This window comes from Onychostruthus taczanowskii, unplaced genomic scaffold, assembly GCF_017590055.1.
Source record: "Onychostruthus taczanowskii isolate IOZ18803 unplaced genomic scaffold, ASM1759005v1 scaffold61, whole genome shotgun sequence".
In the NCBI taxonomy this organism is placed as follows: Eukaryota; Metazoa; Chordata; class Aves; order Passeriformes; family Passeridae; genus Onychostruthus; species Onychostruthus taczanowskii.
The window spans coordinates 6,032,679-6,054,150 of NW_024503790.1; the positions used below are offsets into that span (position 1 = coordinate 6,032,679).

A 21,472-nucleotide genomic window follows, 5' to 3' on the forward strand; every position below is an offset into this window, starting at 1 on the left:
GAAGGCAGCAGCCACCTGAAAGGGTGGGGAGGCATTTGGGGTTTTGTTCCCCAAATCCCCGTTCTGCCTCCTCTGCCCTGCCTTCCTGCAGAGCACTGCAGCTGAAAGGAAGCCAAATCAGGGCAGTTTTTAATATTACAGCTGAAAATGAAAGACATTATCAGTAGAAGTGTAGAGTTAGGAAGCCAGGCCGGGCAATAATAGCAGGGAGGGGGGCTGAGGGAAGCCCCAGGCAAACTGAGCACCCACTGCCAGCCACCCCGAGCACAAACCCGCTCAGCCAGGCCTCCCACACAGGTCCCAGACCCCACATCACATCCCAGGCTCCTGCTGGCCTGCCAAGGCAGCTCAGAGGGAGCATTTGGAGACAAAGTCCAGCGTTTCCCCCAGAGCTGCAGCAATCAGAGTGGACTTTTTTCCCTCCCCTCTTCCAGGGGAGGCCCAGCACTCACCTGCTGCACTCCTGCAGAGGGGCATGCAGACAGGAATGGGCAGGACAGCCCCTGTGTGCCCTGCTGGGGCTCAGCCAGGCTCTGCAGCAGCAGGAGCAGGGAGGTGGGCACAGCCCCCCGAGGCAGCTGGTGAGGCAGCCAGCCTGGGGGGGTGCTCTGCCTCCTGCCCTGCTCTAATCCTCGGCCTCCCTGCACTCAGCAGGGCTGCCTGGCTTAAGAGGCATTCTCACCAACACATCTAAGAAGCCCAAGCCTCCTGATCAGCTTTCAGGAGAGCACTCGGGAGCCTAAGTCTGGGGAGATTAGAAACCCTATCCCCAGGCTTCCCCAAAGACTGAGGGGCTTTATCCCACCCTGCACAGGGAATCTGCAGCAGGACACTCCTGGGGAGAGCTGAGCAGGGGGGGGTCGCCTGGAGAAGGGGAATCCAGGAGGTTTTTGCTGAAGGGGCTGCAAAGGGTCCCAGTTTCGGGGGACCAGGGACTGCACCAAATCCCTGTGCACTGTGCTCCTGCTCCAGCACAAAGGGAAGGGATGCAGACCTATCTCACGCTCCCCACCCCAGCACTGGGGCTGCTCTGAAAGCTTCTTGGACCACGAGATCCTGAGTAAACAGAGAATGGAGCCAACTTCCACGGGAAAGCACCCAGGCTGGGCCAGCCAACAGCAACGAGACCACAACCCCTCTCCCATCTCCCTTCCCATTATTTTAAGAGGGGGAAAAACATCCTCTCTGGCTCTTAACCCAGCCCTGGAGAGGACAATCCCCACTGGGCAGCCTGAGATGCCTTGGCAGCCTCTCCCCACTCTCCTTTGGCAGGGACAGCTCCCGGCAGAGGAGCTGCTGAGCTCCATCCCAGGCACTCCTCGTGTCCCTGTGCCCAACACCACAGCTCTGGGGACACCCTGGGCACCCCCTTTCCCAGCCACGGGGCTTTTGCGAGGAGCTGCCCCAGCTAGTGGGGCTCAGCAGGCTCAGAGCTGCTCCCAACAAAAGCTGGGAGAGGAGGATCCATCCATGGGCACCGGCCCTGGCCAGCAGGAATCCCCAGAACAAAGGCAGGGGAAGCACAAGGTCATGGGGAGAACAGGCCATGATTTAACTGGGGGCAACAAAAATGGGGGGAAAAAAATACTGGGGAATCTGGGGGCAGGGAAGCAGTCAGCTTCTGGGATTTGGGATCCTGGAACAATCCCAGAGCAGCTCCCGGGGCAGGGAGAGCTCCAGCAGCAAAGGAGGGGACAGGGAATGTTGCTGGGTCTCTAATGCCAAACCAGCTGCGAAATAAAGGCAGCAATCCATCCCCTGGCAGCAGGTCAGGAAATGGTGCTGGGACATGGCAGGAGCAGCTCCAGCCTCAGTGACTGCCCTGGGTTGTCTCCCCACACCCTGATCTGCTTGGGGAGGGCACTGAGACCCAGCAGGAGCAGCCTGGCACGGCAGGGCAGGGGGGCACTGCTGCCCAGGGCTGTGCCAGCACAGCCAGGCTGTGTGTGAGCCCTCCCTGAGCATCCCCTTCCAGTCCCTGCCCCAGGAAACTGCTGGACACAGAAAGGAGAGCAGGGAACAGAGGGGAGGGAGGGCTGGGACAGGGGAATGGCTCTTTACAAAGCAAGGAGGAGGAATGCTGAGTGATCCAAGGGCTTTCTCCTCCTTGCTGGACTTCTGGAGGACTCTGGCTCAGTCCCCAGCAGCACAGGAGGGCTCCAAGGAGAGGCAGAGACCAGCACTCTGATCTCAGTGCACCTCACAGCAGCACCCAAAGGCTGGCCCGGGGTCCCTGACCCCTCCCTGGGCACGGGGGGCAGCCTGGATCCCCCTCCTCAGCTCCACAGGAGCCTCTGCCTCTCCTCCCACCATCCTCAGGGTCCTGCTGCCTCCCACCTCCTCACATTCCACCTCCCCAGCTGCAACCAAGCCCCTGAAGGGAACATCCCTTCATTTCAGGAGCATTTCAGGTGCCAAGGAGGGACACAGAGGGAGCTGCAGGTGATGCTGGAGCCATCCTGCTGCCTGCCTGACACCAGGCTGCTGATTAGAGAAGGTGCTCCAACACCCCCCTGGCTCCCAGGTTCTCACAAAATTCATTTTTACAGCATGCACCCAAGCCACAGAAAGGTGGTAAATATTCATGGTATGAAAAACGCTCATGGAAAGGATATACTGCACTTAAGAGAGAGATCTGAATTAATTTTATATGCTGCAGAGAGGCTTTTTAGCAATCACAAACTTGTGAATCTCAACTTTCTTTTAGAAAAGATTTAAAGAACGCAGCTGGCAGAGTGGGCTGGAAGGCCAGGCCTTTTGGAAGCTCATTTTCCTGCCTGGAAAGGAGCAGCTTCCAGTGGGAAGTTTGACAAACCAGAGACACAGGCACAGACAGGTGATGAATTCCCCATCCCTGGCAGTGCCCAAGCCAGGCTGGACAGGGCTTGGAGCACCCTGGAAGGTGTCCCTGCCATGGCAGGGGAGGCACTGGATGGGATTGAATTCCCTTCCCACCAGTCTGGGGTTCTGTGAGCACAAACCTCTTGGGCACAGCTTGTTTGGACCCTTCTCTCAGCCCTGGGGATGTCACCTGTCACCAGGGACAGCACCCCTGTCCCTCTGCAGGCTCAGGAGCTGCTCCAGCTCCCTGGCTGCTCCTTCCAGAGCATTTCCTCAGCACAGGCAAGGCTGAGGCCAGCGATTCCCAGCAGAGCTGCTGGTGGGGTTGGACCCCCTTAGCACCATTTAAATGTCCAATTGCACTCATTCAGCCCCTGAAAAAAACGCTGCTCCTCCAGCCCGTGACAGCTTTGACAGCCAGACTCCTTAATTCCTTTTTCTTATTCCCTTAATCTGTCATCTTTATCAGGCTGGGGAAGTGCCAGGCAGCAAGCAGGAGCCCCGGCCCCGATCAATCTCCACATTACAGCTGACAGAATGGTGCTAATAACTTATTGATCTCATGTTTGCCAAGCCCCAGTGGGGCTGAAAGGCTCCCATTGATTGGCTTGAGGGAAGGAGCCTCTCAGCTCAGAGCAGAGAGGAAGAGCTTCAAATTGTCTTCTTCCCCATGAGCTGGGAGAGGGAGGGCAGGGACCAGGACAAGGAACCCAGGAGCAGGAGGGATGGAAAGGAAGAAGGATGTGTGTGTGTGTGTGTGAGATGGGGATTAAGAGTGGAAAAGGAAGTGGGGGGAAAAAAGGGTTTGAGAAGAAAGAAACGCAAGGAGGAGGAGGGGAAAGAGCAGGGAAGGGAAAGAAGCAAAAGGAAGAGAAGGAACTGGGAACAAAAAGATTGTGCAGAGCTGAAAAATGAATGAAATAGGCAGCTGAGCCTCTTCTTGCTCACAGCAAATCATTAATAAAAGCCTTCCCATGCCCAGCCCTCCATCCTTAAATAACTTCAATAAGCCTGCACAAAGGGCTGCTCACTCCCTGGGCACTGTGGAACCACGAGCTGTACCTGGGGACAGGGCAGCAGCAGGACAGTCCCCAGGGTGACAGAGGCACAGTTTAACCCTGGGACATCCCCACCCAGCTCCTTCACCTGCACTGAAGAGGCCAGGAGCCACCAGGAGTCACCAGGGATGCTAAGCCCTGCCCAGGCTGGCCTGGATGATCTCAGAGTCTTTTCCAACCTTAACTGAACTCCAACCACAGGGCCCTGACCTGCCTCAGCTCCTTCTCTTCCAGCAGGGGCAAAGCCAAGAGTAAAACCTGAGCACTCACCAGCGAAATCCCTGCACTGACCTGTGCTGGCACAGCCAAGGGAAACGCTTCCACGCTGGCTTTTCCCACCTTCCCCTCACTTCCCAAGACCTCTGCTGGTATTACAAAAGGCTCCGGGTTACATCCCACTCCTGCAAGGCTCGGGAGGTGTAAAAACAAACTTAGAGAGAGCCCAGAGAGGGGGCAGTGCTCCAGCTCCCAGCCCAGGGCATGCAGAGCAGGGGCAGAGCCTCGACCCTCACGTTGCCAAGGTAAACAATTGTCCTTCACGGCAAAACAGTCAACAACAGGGCCTGGCCTTGCAGCTCCTGGATGCCCATTTGGTGCTGATTTTCTGCTCAATTTAAGGCAGCAGTCCAATAAAGGCTGGTGCTTTTTTTGCCTGTTGTTTGGCTTAGTTAAATGAAAACACGTCTGCGGCCCAGCTCATTATCCCGCGCCCTCAGAGCAGCCCTGTGCTGGGATCCTGTCTCCAACCATTAGCAGCGACATCCCTGATCCCAATTCCTTTTCATCCCCAATATTAACTCCTCCTTAGCATATGAAAGCTCCGGCTCTCGGTGCAAAGGCAAACGAGGTCACTGCAAGGCCTCTGCGGTGGCCTCGGCAGGGACACAGGGCCCAGGGGTTGTGCAGTCAGCTGCGCGCCCACACTGCGAATAAAAACCCTACATTCCCACATTTTCATCTCTTTACAGCCCCAAAAATCCCTCCTTCTCCCTTGCTCAGTCAACAGGGCACCACGTGGAAAGGTGGGCCAAGAGGGTGAGCCCAGAACAAATCCCCTCACAGGGACACAGAACAAATCCCCTCAGAGGGACACAGAAAAAAACCCCTCACAGGGACACAGGAAAAAACCCCTCACAGGGACACAGGAAAAAAACCCCTTCATAGGGACACAGGAAAAAAAACCCCTTCATAGGGACACAGAACAAATCCCCTCACAGGGACAGAGAACAAATCCCCTCACAGGGACACAGAAAAAAAAAACCCTCCAGGGCTGCAAAAGCACCAGGAACACAGGGCCCCTAAGGGAGCAGGGGGACACAGGTGCCACACTGTCCCCAGCATGTGGCATTCCCACAGGAACCACACATCCCTGCTCCCACGGGGCCAAGGCTCTCAGGGCTTGTCATTCCCATCCCACTGATCAAAAAAAAAAATCCCTGGAAAAGCCTCTCTGGCAGCTCTGCCCCACAGAAAACTGCCCTGCTGCTGCTGCCTCCCCCAGCACAGCCAGGGCAGCCTCAGCCCCAGGTGTTTAATGCAGAAATACAGTGAATTTCTCCCTGCCCGGGGTAGGAGCTGAGGCTCTGTGTCCCCTGTGTGCCCTCTCAGAACATCTCCAGCCACCACACCAAGCCCCTGAGGCATGAGGGGCAGAAGGAAGAGAGGGAAGAGCTACCCACCTTCCTCTAGCATGAGGGAGCCTGAATCCTCCACTTCTATCCATGCAAATAGTCCTAGTGCAACTGGAAACCCATGAAATCTGGCACTGCAGAACAGAGGGTGTTTGAGGAGAGAAAGAGGAGAAATTAACAGGATTTTTTTGCAGGACAGGAATGAATTAAGAGCCTCGGGACCAGGTGGAAAATGCTGGCTCAGGCCCCACAGCAGCGTGCAAAGCACAGCAGCACAGGGGAGGCACTTGGAGACCCTCTGAGGCTGCTCCCAGGGAAGCACAGACCCCACTCCATGAACCTTTCCTCTCTTCCTTCCCTTCCACCCCCAGCTGCAGCTCAGTTAGCACCAAGGAGAGCACTCCCCGCTGCAGAAGGGACAGCAGGGAACCACCTGCAGGGTCAGCCGAGGAGAGAGCAGCCCTGGTTTGTAGGGAAACTGCTCTGGGGGCTTGGGGAATCACCAAAGCTGCTTCTTCTCCCTGCTCCTGTGCAGCATGGCAGTGCCAAGGGCTGGCTCAGGGAGCCAACCTCACCCCCAGCCCCAGGCAGCTCTGCCCTGAGCCCTTTTCCTGATGTCAGAAAAGCCCCAGAACCTCACACAATTATTTTTCACTCATTTCAGCCCCTTTCTGCATTTCAAAGACCATTCCAGACCCAGTGATATTGCTGATTTTCCAGCCCAGGCTGTTTGAAACTACAGCACTGCCTCTAATACTGGTTGTAAGAACAAGCGAAGGGATTCCCTCCCAGAATTAATCACAAACCAGCCAACCCTGCCAGCCTCAGCCTTTTTGCTGCCCCCACGGGCTGGCAATCAGCAAATCTCTGCCATTTGTGCTGTCCTTGCTCCCAATCCTGCCCTGAAGCTGAGGCAGGGAGGAGCAGGCACCGCTGAGCCCTGCTCCAGCAGCACTCTGAGCTCCATGGGGAGCACAGCAGCCTCCAGAGAGCTCCTCCTGCCCTCCCTGGGACCAAAGCCCACCCAGAAACCAGCACCAGAACATTTCAGAGCAGATGCTGGCAGCCTGGGAGAGCCCCTGCAGCTCCCAGCCAGGAGAGATGCAGGACTTCTTGAACCCAATGGCCCCAGCATCATTTATTGAGCATTGTTTATCTCCAGGTTCTTTCAGGAGGGGGAGATTCTCACAGCCCAACACACAGGGCTGGGGGCAAAGTTCCTCTGCCCTTCTTGTTGGAACAAAATGGTTTCAACAACAACAACAACAACAACCAGTCCTTCAGTCCGAGCCAGCACCACCTCTGAAAATTCTCTAACAATTCATGATCACCCAGCTCCCCTCCCAGCAAAACCAGCCCCAAAATACAGAGTGGAGCTGGCCCTAGGGACAGGTGACAAAGCCCCTGTCCCCTCAGACACCTCCTGTGCCCACCTGAAACACCCCAAACCTGTCCTTGAGAGCTTTGTCACTGCCCTGGTGGCCTCCTGTGTGCCTGAGCCTCTTCTTTTCCACTCTTGAATATTTCACTGATCAGTGAGGTTGGAAAAGACCTCCAGGAGCAGCCAGGCCAAGCATTAACCCAGCACCACCAGCACATGTCCCCAGTGTGACCTGAACACCTCCAGGGTGACTCCACCACTGCCCTGGGCAGCCTCTTCCAAAGCTTCCCCGAAGAAATTGCTCCTAATATTGACAATATTGTTCCTAATAATTGCTCCTAATACTGTGCCTCTCCTGGCACAACTTGAGGCCATTTCTTAATCTAAGGAACAAACCAGAGCACCTCAAACACCAATTAAGAGGAATCAGAGCTCCTAGACCTCATCTTTTCTCCTGGTGGGAATGAGAAGAACCCTTTGCATTTCTGAAATGCCACAGGTCTCAGAGAATTCCAGCAATGCTGATCAAGCCCAGCAGTTTCTCTGCAAAGCAAACAACACCGAAACCCATTCTGACATCCAGGGTCAGCTGAGCCACACCGACTCCAGCAGGGTCACAGGGAGAAATGGATTTATGGCCAGCTTGGCTTTTGGAGCTGTGCAGGGAAAGGGGCTTTGGGAAATTGTTAATGATGAGATTGGAGATTCAGCTGTGAAAGCAAAGTCTGGGAGCTGCCATGGCTGATTTACACACACACACACCACAAATCCCTCCTGAATCCATCCTGAAGATGTGATTTAAGTTTTCACCCCCCAAAGACATTCCCAAAGGGTGTCAGGTGTGGGGTCCCTCTGGATTTGGGGTTCACTCACACACTCAGCAGAATGACTGACAAAATATACAAACAGCTCCACAACCAGACAGGTTTTCTGAAAAGGCCCAAAACAGCATACAGAGAGATCCAGCTCTGATTTGGAAGGGCAGGGTATAAAACTGTATAAAGCAGCACAAAAACTGACAGAAACCCCAGTTTTTCCTCAGCTTTCACTTCTAATTGAAGGATGCTGCACTCAACAAGCAGATCTTGGTTTATTTACCCCAGACTCTCGCTTGCTGACTTCTGCACGTTTGCCACCAGCCCAAATTTCCACACACCCCCTCCCTGACACCCAGGGCAGAATCCTCAGGAGCATTTCTGGTTCCACACTGGGTGCAGCTGAAACCAGGGGAACAACCCAAAACCTGCCAGGCAGCCCCAGAAACCCAAGCAATGCTGCTCCCAGAGGAGCTGGCAGGCCCGGCAGCAGCGTGGGGAACCTCAGATTAATGAAATTACAAATCCAATCATGCTCTGAGCAAGGCCTTTCTGCTTCACTTGCCACCAGCCCTGGGGACACTGCAGCCCCGTGCTGCCACAAGCTCCTTTAGCACCGGCTCTGACAACAACACAGGGCTGGGATCAAAGCCCAAAAAAACCTCCAAAAGGGCTTCACCACCACCGGGAAACCCTTCCCACCTCCACCTTCAGCCACAACACCACGAGGTTTCCTACAGCTGAAGCGCAGCACGCAAAAAAACCAACAGGACAACGGGGGCGAGGGGGACGGGAGGGGAAGGAGGGGAGGGAAAACACGAGGCCAGGGCAGCAGGAGGTGCCCAGCCCTCACCTGCTGCTGCCAGCCCCACGTCCAGGGGGTTCCTCTTGAACTCACAGCGGCTCTGGCTCTCTGGCATAACGAGCTGGCGGCTCTGGTGCAGGTTGGAGATGATGGTGGACAGGTCGCTGTCGCGGCTGCGGCAGAGCACAGACACCCCACGTTAAGGAAATCCCACCTGCGCACACCCCTCCCAAAATTTAATTTCCCCCCAGTCTGAGCACATCTGGGAGAGGGTTTTGTGTGCTCCAGCATTGCTGGATGGCAGCAGAGCTCTCCCCCCTTTCCCTCCCTCGGGTGCCTCCGTAACCTCTCCTGGGTTTTGGGGATTTCAAAGCCCTTCCCCAGCTCCCCTCTCATTTCCCATCAAGGGCCCTGCAGCTGCCAGAGCTGCTGATCCCAGCCCTGCCAGATATAACTTGCGTGGGCCAGGACTCACATCTCGCATGGAAAAACTGAAAGAGGAGGAATTGGCAGAGCTGCTCCAGCGTGAATAGGAAAGTTGAACTGAAAAAACTGATAGTTTTCTATCAGCTGCCACCCTTCTATTCTTAAAAACCTAAGTTTTTCCATTCCATCAGTGCTGGGACAAAAGGCTGCTTGATTTGATTGAATAATGGTTTTTCTCCTCAGAGAGAAACCCACCAGGAGCCCGGACAGCAGAGTTACTCAGAGCTGAGGGGACAGATTTATTTACAAAACCCATTTTCAACTCCCCCTCCAACAGATCCTGAAACAATGCTCTTCCTTCTGGGAAAAGAGACTGTGTTAGAGCAATTCAGCATTATTTTGCCTGTTCTCCTTGCATCACACTGCTGCTAACTAGGCTGGGTTAGTCCATTTTTTCTGTTTTTTTTCCTTCTGTGGAGAGGATGAACACAAAAATTCACTGTAGCAGATACTGCAGCTCAGTGGCGAATGATTTTGCTGGCAAACCACTCTCCAGCTGCAAAATATTCCTGAGTAAATGATCTACAAGGAGTGAGTAGGAAGAACAAGGTGGAACCCGTGGCAGGAGCTGCTGGGGCTGGAACATCTTTTTTTTTTGTTTGCTTGCAGGAGATGCTGAGCTCCCCCTCCTCCCAGCACCAGGGGCTCACCCCCACCTAAACGGGGCAACTTTTCCTCCTGCCCTCTCTCTGAAGGGAAGATGCCAGCCAGGAGAGCAGGAGACACTTGGCAAAAACGACAGAAATGAGGAATACTGCCCTCCCTGCCCAGCCACAGCTCCCTCCCGTGCCAGCAGCGCTCCCACCCAGGGGTGTCCTCACCTGGGCCCGGCAGGGCAGCCCGGAGGGTGCATTATCTGCACAATTACCCAGCACTGATCTGCCTTAAATATCCCCCCGCTGCTGCTGCCCTGGCCCCGAGCAGAGCCCGGCGCTCCCAGCCCAGGCTGGGGGCTGCAGCAGGGGCTAATCCGTGTCTAGCTCGCTGCTAATCAGATCAGTTCAGGACAGAAAGTCTTTAGGGACTTTCAGCGGGCGTCTGGCTGCAGATTTCCACGGGAGGCTGCAGACACAAACAGCCCCATGACTGCCCATCCCTCGGGGGGATCAGCAGGAGAAGGGATGCTCGGATCCCAAATCCCCTGAGCATCCACCCCCTAAAGCAGTTCAGAGTGCTCCTTATGCAAGCACGAGGCTCATTACTTAAGCAAGCCCACAGGTGAGTGGGAAGCCCATTTCTCCTGTGCCAAGCAGTTTTGGGTCTTATCCTCTTTTAGCTGCCACCTTTAAGATGCATTATGCAAATATTTTGGTGTCTTAAGTCATTTATGGGATTAATGTGAAGTGATTATCAGTTCTTTTTAATCATGCCAATCAATAAGTGGCTGTCAGGGACAGAGGACAAATGCAGATAAACGCTGCCATCAGCACAAGGCCCGGAAAGGGCGGAGGAGAGGAGCCAGGAGAGCAGGGAGTGGGAAGAGAAAAATGGGATAATTACATCTTTGCATTTGCACGCTGCCTCTCATCCCAGCGGAGCCCCGAGCAGCGCTGGGGTGTAAACACGTTCAGCTGCTGGGAGGGATTGTTTTATCCACCAGGAAAATGCAAACCCCTCTGTCTGGAGAGGCTCCCCAAAAACCAGAGAGGGCAGAACACTGGGATAGATCCAGGGAAAACAGGAGAGGGAATCATCCAGCACCAGCAGTGGTGCTCTCCTTCCCCCAAAACCTCCTGCTTTCAGGACATTTTCTACAGGTTTAAAATAAACCTGTCTGTCTGGAGAGGCTCCCCAAAAACCAGAGAGGGCAGAACACTGGGATAGATCCAGGGAAAACAGGAGAGGGAATCATCCAGCACCAGAAGTGGCACTCCCCTTCCCTCAAAACCTCCTAGCTCTCCTTCCCCCAAAACCTCCTGCTTTCGGGACATTTTCTACAGGGTTAGAAGAAACCTGTCTGTCTGGAGAGGCTCCTCAAAAACCAGAGAGGGCAGAACACTGGGATAGATCCAGGGAAAACAAAACCCAGGAAAGGGAATCATCCAGCACCAGAAGTGGCACTCCCCTTCCCTCAAAACCTCCTAGCTCTCCTTCCCCCAAAACCTCCTGCTTTCGGGACATTTTCTACAGGTTTAGAATAAACCTGTCTGTCTGGAGAGGCTCCTCAAAAACCAGAGAGGGCAGAAGACCGGGATAGATCCAGGAAAAACAGGAGAGGGAATCATCCAGCACCAGCAGTGGTGCTCTCCTTCCCCCAAAATCTCCTGCTCTCAGGAGATTTCCTCTGGGTTTAAAATAAAACCATCAGCAAATCCACGCTCAGGGAGCCACAGGCACACTCCTGCCTCAGTTTACCCACGGAGCCAGGCAGAACCCAGTCCCCATTCCCCACCCCAGCCCCTTCTGAGCCAGCACACTGGGATGCAGTGACCCAGGAGGGATGAGCCGAGCAGGGCAGCCCCCTTTGGCCGTGAGCCACAGCGGCACAGAGGTGCTGACAGATGTCCCCAAGGGTCACACGCCACCAGGCAGAGCCAGACTGGGAGCAACGCCCTCCAAATGTGTCTCATTTCCAGCCATTAGCAGCGAGTGCCTGTCTGAGGAGGAGAGGGATGAGCAGACTAATGGCTGGAGACAATTAACCAAAATATCAATCAGTGTCAGGACTGCGCAGAGCCCGGGCAGCCAGGCGCCCGCAGGCCCTGCTGGCTCTGCCCAGACTGCAGAGGGGCCAAAATGGGAATAATTCCCATCAGCGGCTGCCTTTTCCCTTCCTGCAGAGGAGGGGAGGAGCAGGGGCTCGCCCCCAGTGTGGCTGATGCTGGGTGTGAGGACACACGGATCTTGACTCCACCTTTCAGAAGGTTGATTTATCATATCATGATATATATTATATTAAAATGCTATACCGAAATTATACTAAAAGAATAGAGAGAAAAGGATTCATCAGAAGGCTAGAAAGGACAGGAGAGGGATGAAGAACAAAGACTTGTGACTCTCAGAGCCCGAGCCAGCTGCATCTGAGATTGGCCATTAATTAGAAACAACCAACCTGCACCGACCACAGCTGTACCTGTTGCACTCCACAGCAGCACAGAGTTCTTGTTTACATCTCCTTCCTGAGGCTTCTCAGCTAAAATAGGAGAAAAATCCTAGCAAAGGATTTTTCATAAAATACCACGGCTACACGCAGTGCCCCATCCTCCTCACGGGGTGAGGCTGAAGGAGCCTGGCAGGGATGTGTGCCCTGCTGGCACAGCCAGCCTGGCTCTGCCCTGGCTCCAGGCTCACCCCAGAGAGCTGCCAGGCAGGAGAGGTGCAGGACCATGCAGAGGGGGAGTTCCACCCAGCTGCAGCTCCCACAGGCTGCTCCATGAGAGGTGTTGGTGTAAATGTGCTGTTCTGCTCCAGACCTCAGAGGATGGCAGCTCTGGGCTCTGCTCCCTGGGTGAAACACGGGATTTAAGGGTTAATAAATAGGGAATTGAGGAGTGTGAGGTGTTGGTGTCAATGTGGAGCTCAGGCTCCGGGTTTTCTGTTCCAGACCTGGCTGGGCTGGCAGCTCTGGGCTCTGCTCCCTGTGGAGAAACACGGGATTTAAGGGTTAATAGGGAATTTAAAAGCGTGAGGTGTTGCTGTCAGTGTGGAGCTCAGACTGTAATGGTCTACTCCAGACCTGGCTGGGATGGCAGGGAGGCAGCTCTGCGCTCTGCTCCCTGGTGAAAAACGGGATTTAAGGGTTAATAGGGAATTTAAAAGGGGGAGGTGTTGGTGTAAATGTGGTGTTCTGCCCCAGACCTGGCTGGGCTGGGAGCTCTGGGCTCTGCTCCCCGGGTGAAACACGGGATTTAAGGGTTAATAGGGAATTTAAAAGGGGGAGGTGTTGGTGTAAATGTGGTGTTCTGCCCCAGACCTGGCTGGGCTGGGAGCTCTGGGCTCTGCTCCCCGGGTGAAACACGGGATTTAAGGGTTAATAGGGAATTTAAAAGAGTGAGGTGTTGGTGTAAATGTGTTGTTCTGCCCCAGACCTGGCTGGGCTGGCAGCTCTGGGCTCTGCTCCCTGGTGAAAAAAGGGATTTAAGGGTTAATAAATAGGGAATTGAGGAGCAGGGACAAAACTGCACAGATCCAGAAACTGCAAGAGAGCTGAGGGAGGGGGGAACGGGTCCAGGACTGGGGAACTTTTCCTAATTCTCCATCAAATCAAAGGAAAGCTGGGAAAACACAGTCAAAAATCTCTGAAGGAATGTAAAGCAGGAGACTGGAAGAGAAGAGAGACTCAGAAAGCAAAAATAGGGAAGAAATTTAAAAAAAGGAAAATGGAAAAATATTTCTTTTAAAACACATTTCACGAATCAGGAGGAAATAAAAAATTGGAAAATGGAAAAATATTTCTTCTAAAACACATTTCACCAGCTCTCCATCCCCTTAACGGCCACACAGTAAGTGCAGGGATTATATTAAATTTTACTGATCAATACAGCGGCCATAAAACTGCCCCGACCCTCTGCCCCTCCCTCCAATAAAGGAAGGAAAAATCCGATGTGCACAGGGAGGAATGGCAGAGCTGCAGGGAGGACACACGAGGGCAGTGGCCAGGCCAGGGCTGCTCCAGGGCTGTCTCAGAGGTTCCCTCTGCACTGATTCCCCTCCCTGAGGCACCAGCAGTGGCAGAGAACCCCAAGGAGATGAGGAAACCCCCAGAAGCTGCAGGAACACTGAGGGTTTTCCTCTGGTTTTCCTCTGCTGGTCTCAGCAGCACAAAAAGCCAAGTTTGTGCTGTCAGGAGCTGCTGGAGGAAACCACCTCGAGCTGCTCCAGATGGGGTCTCAGGGAACATTTCCCTCCCAAAATAAGGGAATAAAGCCCGGCCAGGCTGCCCAGAGCAGAGTGCCCAGCCCTGAAGGGCTCAGGAGCCTTGGGGAGGTGACCCTGGGGACGTGGGGCACTGCCACCCTGATTTTTTAAGATTTTCTAAGCCTTCTGATGTTTACGTTCCTGTAAGGAACTTTCTCACACCTTTTCTGTAAATAACTCATTGTTTTACATTATTTTATGGAGGAAGGGAAACTTGATGGACTCTTGGTTGGCCCAGTGTCACTGGAGAGGTGGCACTGTCACCCTCCAACCCACTGCCACCTTTGGAAATCTATAAATGTTAAAATAAAAAATAAACTTTCCCTTTTATCTTGCGAACAGTGTGGTTTTGAGTGTCTGACAGTGACGGGGCACTGCTGGCCCTGGAGGGCTTTTCCAGCCTGGGGGAGCCAGGGTTTGAGCAGCAGTTTGTGCCCCAGGGAGGGATGGAAATCAGGCAGGGACTGGGGAGGGAATAATGAGTTTTTTATGGAAGCCATTAGAGGAGAAGCCAGACTGGTCCTTAAACGCTGCTGCATCACTGCAGCCCTGAGGAACCCTGGTGTAAGAGCACAGCTGGGGGGTGCCAGGGCTGGTCCAGCCCAGGCTCTCAAGGAGGCTCAGATTTTCTAGTTAGCATTTTTAAAAAATCCTAATGAGTGATTTCTAAACAAACATCAGCGCTCCAGCCCAGCCCCTGGACAAAAAAAAAAACCCCAATTTGGTCAATCTGGGGGTTGTACAAGGAGCTGGAAGAGCAATTCCTGCAATAAAACATCACCAATATCATTGCTTTTCCCTCCACCTGCAGTGTCCAGCCTCCGTGGGCCATTTAATCACAGGCTCATTGATTTTTGAGCCCCAGAAGGGACTGCTCTATCTCCCTGCTCTGACCTCCTGCACACAACCTGTCAGGAAATCAGCCCCTGGTGCTCCCAGTTAATGGTGGCAGCTCAGAGTGGAAAAAAATGTGTGAGGTGTGTCTCTGCTGTGCAGGAACAGAGACCCCCATCCCAGCCCTGACCACGCCAAATCCAGTGCTCAGGGAATAAAATCATCTTTATCCCCAAGAACTGATGAATCCCCTCAGCTTCTTCCTTACTAGAACACAAAGCTTCCTAAACAAAATTTTTAAAAAATTAAATTTTATTTAAATTTCATTTTAAAGAATCTTAAACATTAAAAAAAATTCACAAGCTCTGAGTCCCCCCCACCAAAGCAGTGAAGGATTAACCAGCCTGCAGCCCAGCAGAGCCAGGGGGGGAATTCTGAGTTCTTGCAACAGAACAACTCCCTTGGCTGTGCCCTGGCGTGGCCCCTGCAGCAAGGTCAGTGTCCCTGTCCCCAGCAGGAAGCCACTGAGTCAGCAGGAGAGGCAGGGCTGGGGATCAGGGACAGCCTGGGCTCAGCCCCGCGTCCCCTCCTGGCGCTGCTCACCTTGGCCAGAGCCCAGAGCCACGCCGGGGACACCCGAGCTGGATTGGGGTCAAGGGACACGGCTGGGGACAGCAGCTGAGCTGTCCTGCACGGCTGTCACCTCTCTGGCACTGTGTCACCTCTCCTGCAGGGCTGTCCCCTCTGCTGCCAGCGCTGTCCCCTCTCCTGCACTGTGTCACCTCTCCTGCATTGCTGTCACCTCTCCTGCCAGCACTGTCCCCTCTCCTGCCAGCACTGTTCCCTCTCCTGCACTGTTGTCACCTCTCCTGCACTGCTGTCACCTCTCCTGCCAGCACTGTCCCCTCTCCTGTATTGCTGTCCCCTCTGCTGCCAGCACTGTCCCCTCTCCTGCACTGCTGTCCCTCTCCTACCAGCACTGTCCCCTCTCTGTCCCCTCTCTGTCACAGCCAGCCAAGGCAGCCCCTGGAAATCCCCCTGCCACAGCAGCAAGGTTCCCCATGGGGGTTTTGTGCTCTGGACAGAACCCAGCTCAGGGAAAGCCACCACAAGGCCACCTCTTTTTATTACTCTTATTTGTAAAATTATATTTTTATACATTTATTATATAAATATATTTTATATTTATATCATATTGTATATAATTATCTATTATATTGTATTATTATACTGTATTATGTATTTTATTGTTATATGTATTATGTATTGTACTATTACGTAGTAAATTATATTGTTTATTGTATTATTGTATATATGTATTGTATTATATTGTATTATGTATATGTATATTATTTATCATATATAATATTATATATTATATATATTATATATTATAAATTATATATTTTTATATTTTATATATTTTATATGTATATATTATATTTATATGTATATTATATATATATAATGTACATGTAATTATGTTTCATGTATTATATTGTACATTCTGCATTGTTACACATTACATTATTACACATTTGTATTATATGTTGTTACTATCACATATGATACTGCATTTCTATTTTTATTGCTCGGCCTTTTGGGTAACTTTTAAAGCTTCACCACTGGTACAGAACCCTCGGGGTCACTCTGTGTCCTTTCAGCCACGGATTCCACAGCCAAGAATTCAGCAGCACCCCAGCCCTGCCTGCTGGGGATCCTCACCACAGACACAGCACCAGGGCAGGGGAGAAGAGGAGGGAGGGATAAAGAACTTTTCCCAACTGGAATGAGCAGAGAGGCCTGGAAATGCCAACCCTACCCAGGGGCAGCACAGCCCTCAATCTCCCTGCAGACCGAGCCTGGAAAAACAAATTCATCATCCTGCAACGTCCCCAGCAAAACGCCCATAAAATTTCATTAATGCTCATGACAGTTCATAAAAATGATCAGTAGGGCTGGCAACTCCAAAATAAGGTGGAAATAAGTATGAAGGTGTCTTTACTGTAAGCCTGCTTTGTCATTCAGCTCTCTGCAAGCTCATAAAGGAAAGAAAAAGCTGGAATTACAGCACCCTGAGAGACGGGGAGCAGAGGGGTCCCTGAAGGGTGGTGGCACTTGCCAGGGACACACCAGGAGGTTTTTGCCCAGCCAGGGATGGGGATGTGAGGGGCTGAGGGATCTCTGAGCACCCCAAATCCCTCCTTTTCTCCACTCACCAAGGGCAGCTGATGGAATATTAAATGGAATATTAAATCTCAGCGGTTTCACTGGCGCTGGGGCAGGAAGGATCCACAGGTGTGAGTCCCTCAACACCAGCCAGGTGTGTCCAGGACACCCCAAACCACCCCAACCCCACAGCGGGCTGCGAGGAGCGAGCACACAAAGAAAATCTCCAGCTGCAGCCCTGCAAGGCTGGACCCAAAAGCAGGCTGGTTCTTTTTTGTGGATTGGCTCTTTTTTTGAGGATTATATGAGCTGGAAGGTATCAGGAATTCTTCCCTGGCTGTGTCTCAACAATACACACAGGCCTTCGGATGCTCAGGTTATCCCAAATCCTTTAGGATACCCTACAAAAGGTCCATTACCCCCTCCCATGCACCAAAGATTTCAGCACACTGGGGATAAACACGGCCAGAACTACTCTAAATAAATTTCCCCTTTTCTTGTAGGAATCTACAGCTCTTCTCACCTTTATGTGAAATGCAATTTTAGCTTTAAATGCAAGTTAAAGCTGGTTTATCAGCCCCTGTTCCCCTTTAGCACTTGAAGCTCTGCTAGTCCATAAATGTCTCCTTTCCCTACCCCATCCCTGCAGCCAGATAAATCTTCCTGGCAACGAGTGCAAGAGCAGAAAGTGCTGCTAATGAAATCATGATGACATAATTAATTCAGATTAAGTCATACTTTTTTCATCACTCCAAATTTTCCCCTGGTTTGGCCTCATCCCTGTAGGAAAGGGAAAAGCCACTCAGGTACCTCTGCTGTGCCTGATCCCTAAAAAGCCAGGATGAGGATTGAAGGATTTCCCTGAGCAGCCAATGCCCAAAGCCAGGGCAGGAACGAGCTGGATGGGCTGGATTCAAGCTGGTATTAGAGAAATGTCCTTTTCCTGCCACAGCTGGCATCATTAAAGTGTCTCATTAAAGTCTTCCACAGAGTCAAGAACCAAACTGTCCCCCAGAGTTGTGGGAACAGCTGGGATCTCCCCATTCTCCTCTTCCCTGACTTCTTCTGATGGGCAAAACTCAAATTGTTCAGCCCAGCTCTGGGTTTCACAGCTGGGGAGCAGCCAGGGAGTGCCAGAGGGGACAGGCAGGGCCCTGTTTGGGGACACTGCTGCCTCTGCCCTGCCTGGGCTCCCTGCTGGAGCTGCAGGGCTCACCTGCCCAGAGTTCACCTGCCCAGGCTCTCACCTGCCCAGGGTTCACCTGCCCAGAGTTCACCTGCCCAGGCTCTCACCTGCCCAGGATTCCCACCTGCCCAGGGCTCACCTTCAGCCTCCAGCTGCTGAAAATTCCCCCTGACCTTTCAGTCTCCCTTTCAGGTCTCAGAGATTAGAAAGGAAAAGTTTACTAGGGAAAAAAAAACAAACCCTAAAAGCAGGCAGCTGCAGAGGCAGGCTGTGTCAGTGCTGGAGGGCAGGGCAGAGCTGTGACAATGTCACCTGTGTCACCCAGCAGAGCTCTGCTGAGTCAGGAGCAGCCTTGACACCTCCACCAACAGCTGCTTTTCAATCCTCTCCTGCTCTCCTTTCCAAAGCCAGGAGCTAAATCACTGCATTTCCCATTCCCTTTGCTTCTCCCATCTCGTTTCCCAGGTGCTTTTCACCTCCTCCTTCCCCCCAGCCTGATTTATGTCCTTTTTCCTCCTGCCTGCCCTGTTCCATTCCCCATTACAGCTGCACCTCAGCCACCAACCTGCACGGCAGCAGGGCAGCTCTCAGATAACACACCTGGAACTGAAATCTGCTTTACAGGGCTGTGTGCTGGCAATTTGGGGCCACTCAAACACAGAAAACCCCAAATCCTTCCTCTGGCACAAAGCACAAGCATTTTTTCCCCTTCTAAATGGGCTGGATGGGCAGCTTTTGACAGCTGGACTCCTCAGGAAAAGCAAAACTTCTGTTCCCCAGGGGAATTACTGAGCTTTCTTCCAGGACAGAGCTAAACTGAAGGGAACAGTCAAGCTGAGGAAGCCCAGGAAATTCATTTGACATAAAACTCAGACCATTATTTTATTCCACGCACTGCAAGCTCAGAATTATTTTTTTAAGACAGTGATTCTAATTTCCAAAGGTGTTGGCACCCTCAGCTGCCATTGTGCAGAATCATTGCTCACAGGGCCATTAATTAAGGCACTGTCAGCACTTCCATCCCAAACCTCTGCCTTTTAGGAGTTTATAACAGCCATAAAACTCTGCTCTGGGCTCAAATTTAGCATGAAAGGCTCTGCCTGGAAGGAATCCATCCTTTTGTATTCCAGAGTCCCAACAGCTTGGAGCAGCTAAGCAGGGTTTTCATTCTAAGGGCTGCCTTGCAAAAAGCTGTTTTTATGGGTGCTGAGCTGCTGCACTGGCTCCTTGTGCTCACTGTGGGGTGGGGTCTGTGCTCTGAACGCCGGAAAATTTCGGAATTGCGGGGGTTTGTGCTTCAGAGCCACAGTCTGTGCTCAGTTAAACACCAGAGGATTCCTCTGCCCTCACTGCTCCCTGTTGGAGGATGAGTCCACGTGGATTTCCCACCTTCATTCCCACGGCCAAGGTTTAATTTGCTTTCCAGTGATCAGTTAAAGACACGGACATTGCTCCAGCTGCGGTGATCATTTCCCTTTTTTCCATCTCTAACTAAACAGGCTCACACAGAACATCCAAAACTCCAGTTTCTCCCTGGGCTGCTCTTTGGCAGCAGACCCTGATTTCACCCAGGAGTGGAGGGAGCACCCCAGACCCCCACTCTGCCCTCTCCTGCTCTGTTTTCTCCTCCCTGAGAAGTTCCCCAGCTGCTCAGATTTATTGTTCTCATTCCAAAAACAGAGAAGTTTTCCACAACTCAAGGAAATCCAGAATAAAAGAGACCTTTCAAAATCCCAGTTTTTAGTACAAATTTCTGGATTTTTAAAGAAGAGTTTGTGACTGCTGGCAGCACATGAAGATAAGGAACCACACCCAGGTCACAGAGGAACGTTCAGTTTGCAACTGGAGAGCTTCAATTTATGCATTTCCACCTTCTTGGGATCAGAGTAAACACAGCAAAATTGGGCTTTCTTTAGAAGTCTCATCAATTCTCTCTTCCAGGGTAAAAGGGACTGCTCACCCCACAGCTTCCCCCAAAATAAAAACAAAAGAGAGGGTGTGTGGCAAGGGGAGGATGAGGAACAAAGGGAGGAAGGAAAAAACCACCCAGAACGGACAGAAATGTCCATTTACATCCATCAGCACCCAGTAACAAATCAGAAACTCTCAGCCCACCACGCAGAGAGGTGCCCAAAAATGGTACCTGCAAGAGGTCTCTCGGAAGGAGATGTTCAGATCCCAGTGGGTGTGAATCCTGGAGCAAGCAAACAGACAAAAAAGAGAGGTCAGAGGCAGGGCTGAGTGCTCATCTCCTGCCCCTGAAACGCTGCTCCACCCTGGGGACCCCCCAGCCCCAGCTCCTGCCTCCTCCAGCCCCAGCTCCTGCCTCATCCAGGCCCAATTCCTGCCTTTTTCAGTCCAAATTCCTGCCTTTTTCAGCCCCAAATTCCTGCCTTTTTCAGCCCCAAATTCCTGCCTTTTTCAGCCCGGCTGTCCTATCTGGGCTCTGGCACCTTTGTGCTGCTCTTGCTGTCCCCAGAGCCCCCCAGGCCAGCAGGAGGGGGTGACAATGCTCCTGATGTCCCCAGGGCCAGCAGGAGCGGGGGACACTTCTCCTGATGTCCCCAGAGCCCCCCCAGGCCAGCAGGAGGGGGTGACACTGCTCCTGATGTCCCCAGGGCCAGCAGGAGGGGGTGACACTGCTCCTGATGTCCCCAGGGCCAGCAGGAGGGGGTGACACTGCTCCTGATGTCCCCAGAGGTCCCCCAGGCCAGCAGGAGGGGGTGACACTTCTCCTGCTGTCCCCAGAGCCCCCCCAGGCCAGCAGGAGGGGGTGACACTTCTCCTGCTGTCCCCAGAGCCCCCCCAGGCCAGCAGGAGGGGGTGACACTTCTCCTGCTGTCCCCAGAGCCCCCCCAGGCCAGCAGGAGGGGGTGACACTTCTCCTGCTGTCCCCAGAGCCCCCCCAGGCCAGCAGGAGGGGGTGACACTTCTCCTGCTGTCCCCAGAGCCCCCCCAGGCCAGCAGGAGGGGGTCAGGCTGCTCCTGATGTCCCCTTGGTCGTGCAATCCCTTGGCCAGACAAAGCCACAGAGCCCTGGCCAGCGAGTGGCAACCTGCGAACCCCGAGTGCCAGCTGCACCCCAAAAGCAGGGGCGAGTGCAAAACCCCTCTGAGCGCTGCCCCGTGCCCCCTGCAGCCCCCGGGGTGACCCCCCGGGCCGGCACTGCCTGCAGGTACCTTCTTTTCATGATACTGATGTGCAGGTCCTCCTCCTGCTTCACCTCGGGCTGCTGCCCATTGCTCTGGTCGCTCTCCTGGCTGTCCTCGCTGTGGGGGAAGGTGGAGCCCAGCTCTTTTTTGGGGAGCCTGCTGGGGGGCAGCGGGATGCTCCTCTTCTCTGCCAGGCGGCCCCGGTTCTGGCACGGGACAGGGAAAGAGAACACAACAAGGATTTGGTGAGGAATCGC

General features: G+C 53.1%; 1 protein-coding gene across 3 annotated transcripts in view; it reads right to left on the reverse strand.

The window, feature by feature from the left end:
- The window catches only part of SAMD11 (sterile alpha motif domain containing 11), an 81,873-nt gene that overhangs the window by 33,949 nt on the left and 26,452 nt on the right, over positions 1-21,472 (reverse strand). For all 3 annotated transcript variants that reach the window (XM_041419708.1, XM_041419709.1, XM_041419707.1), the window contains exons 4-6: positions 21,243-21,421; positions 20,207-20,257; positions 8,580-8,704 (exon numbers count right to left, since the gene is read on the reverse strand). In XM_041419708.1, coding sequence (XP_041275642.1) covers positions 8,580-8,704; positions 20,207-20,257; positions 21,243-21,421 — 355 coding nt within the window. The remainder of the gene's footprint in view (positions 1-8,579; positions 8,705-20,206; positions 20,258-21,242; positions 21,422-21,472) is intronic.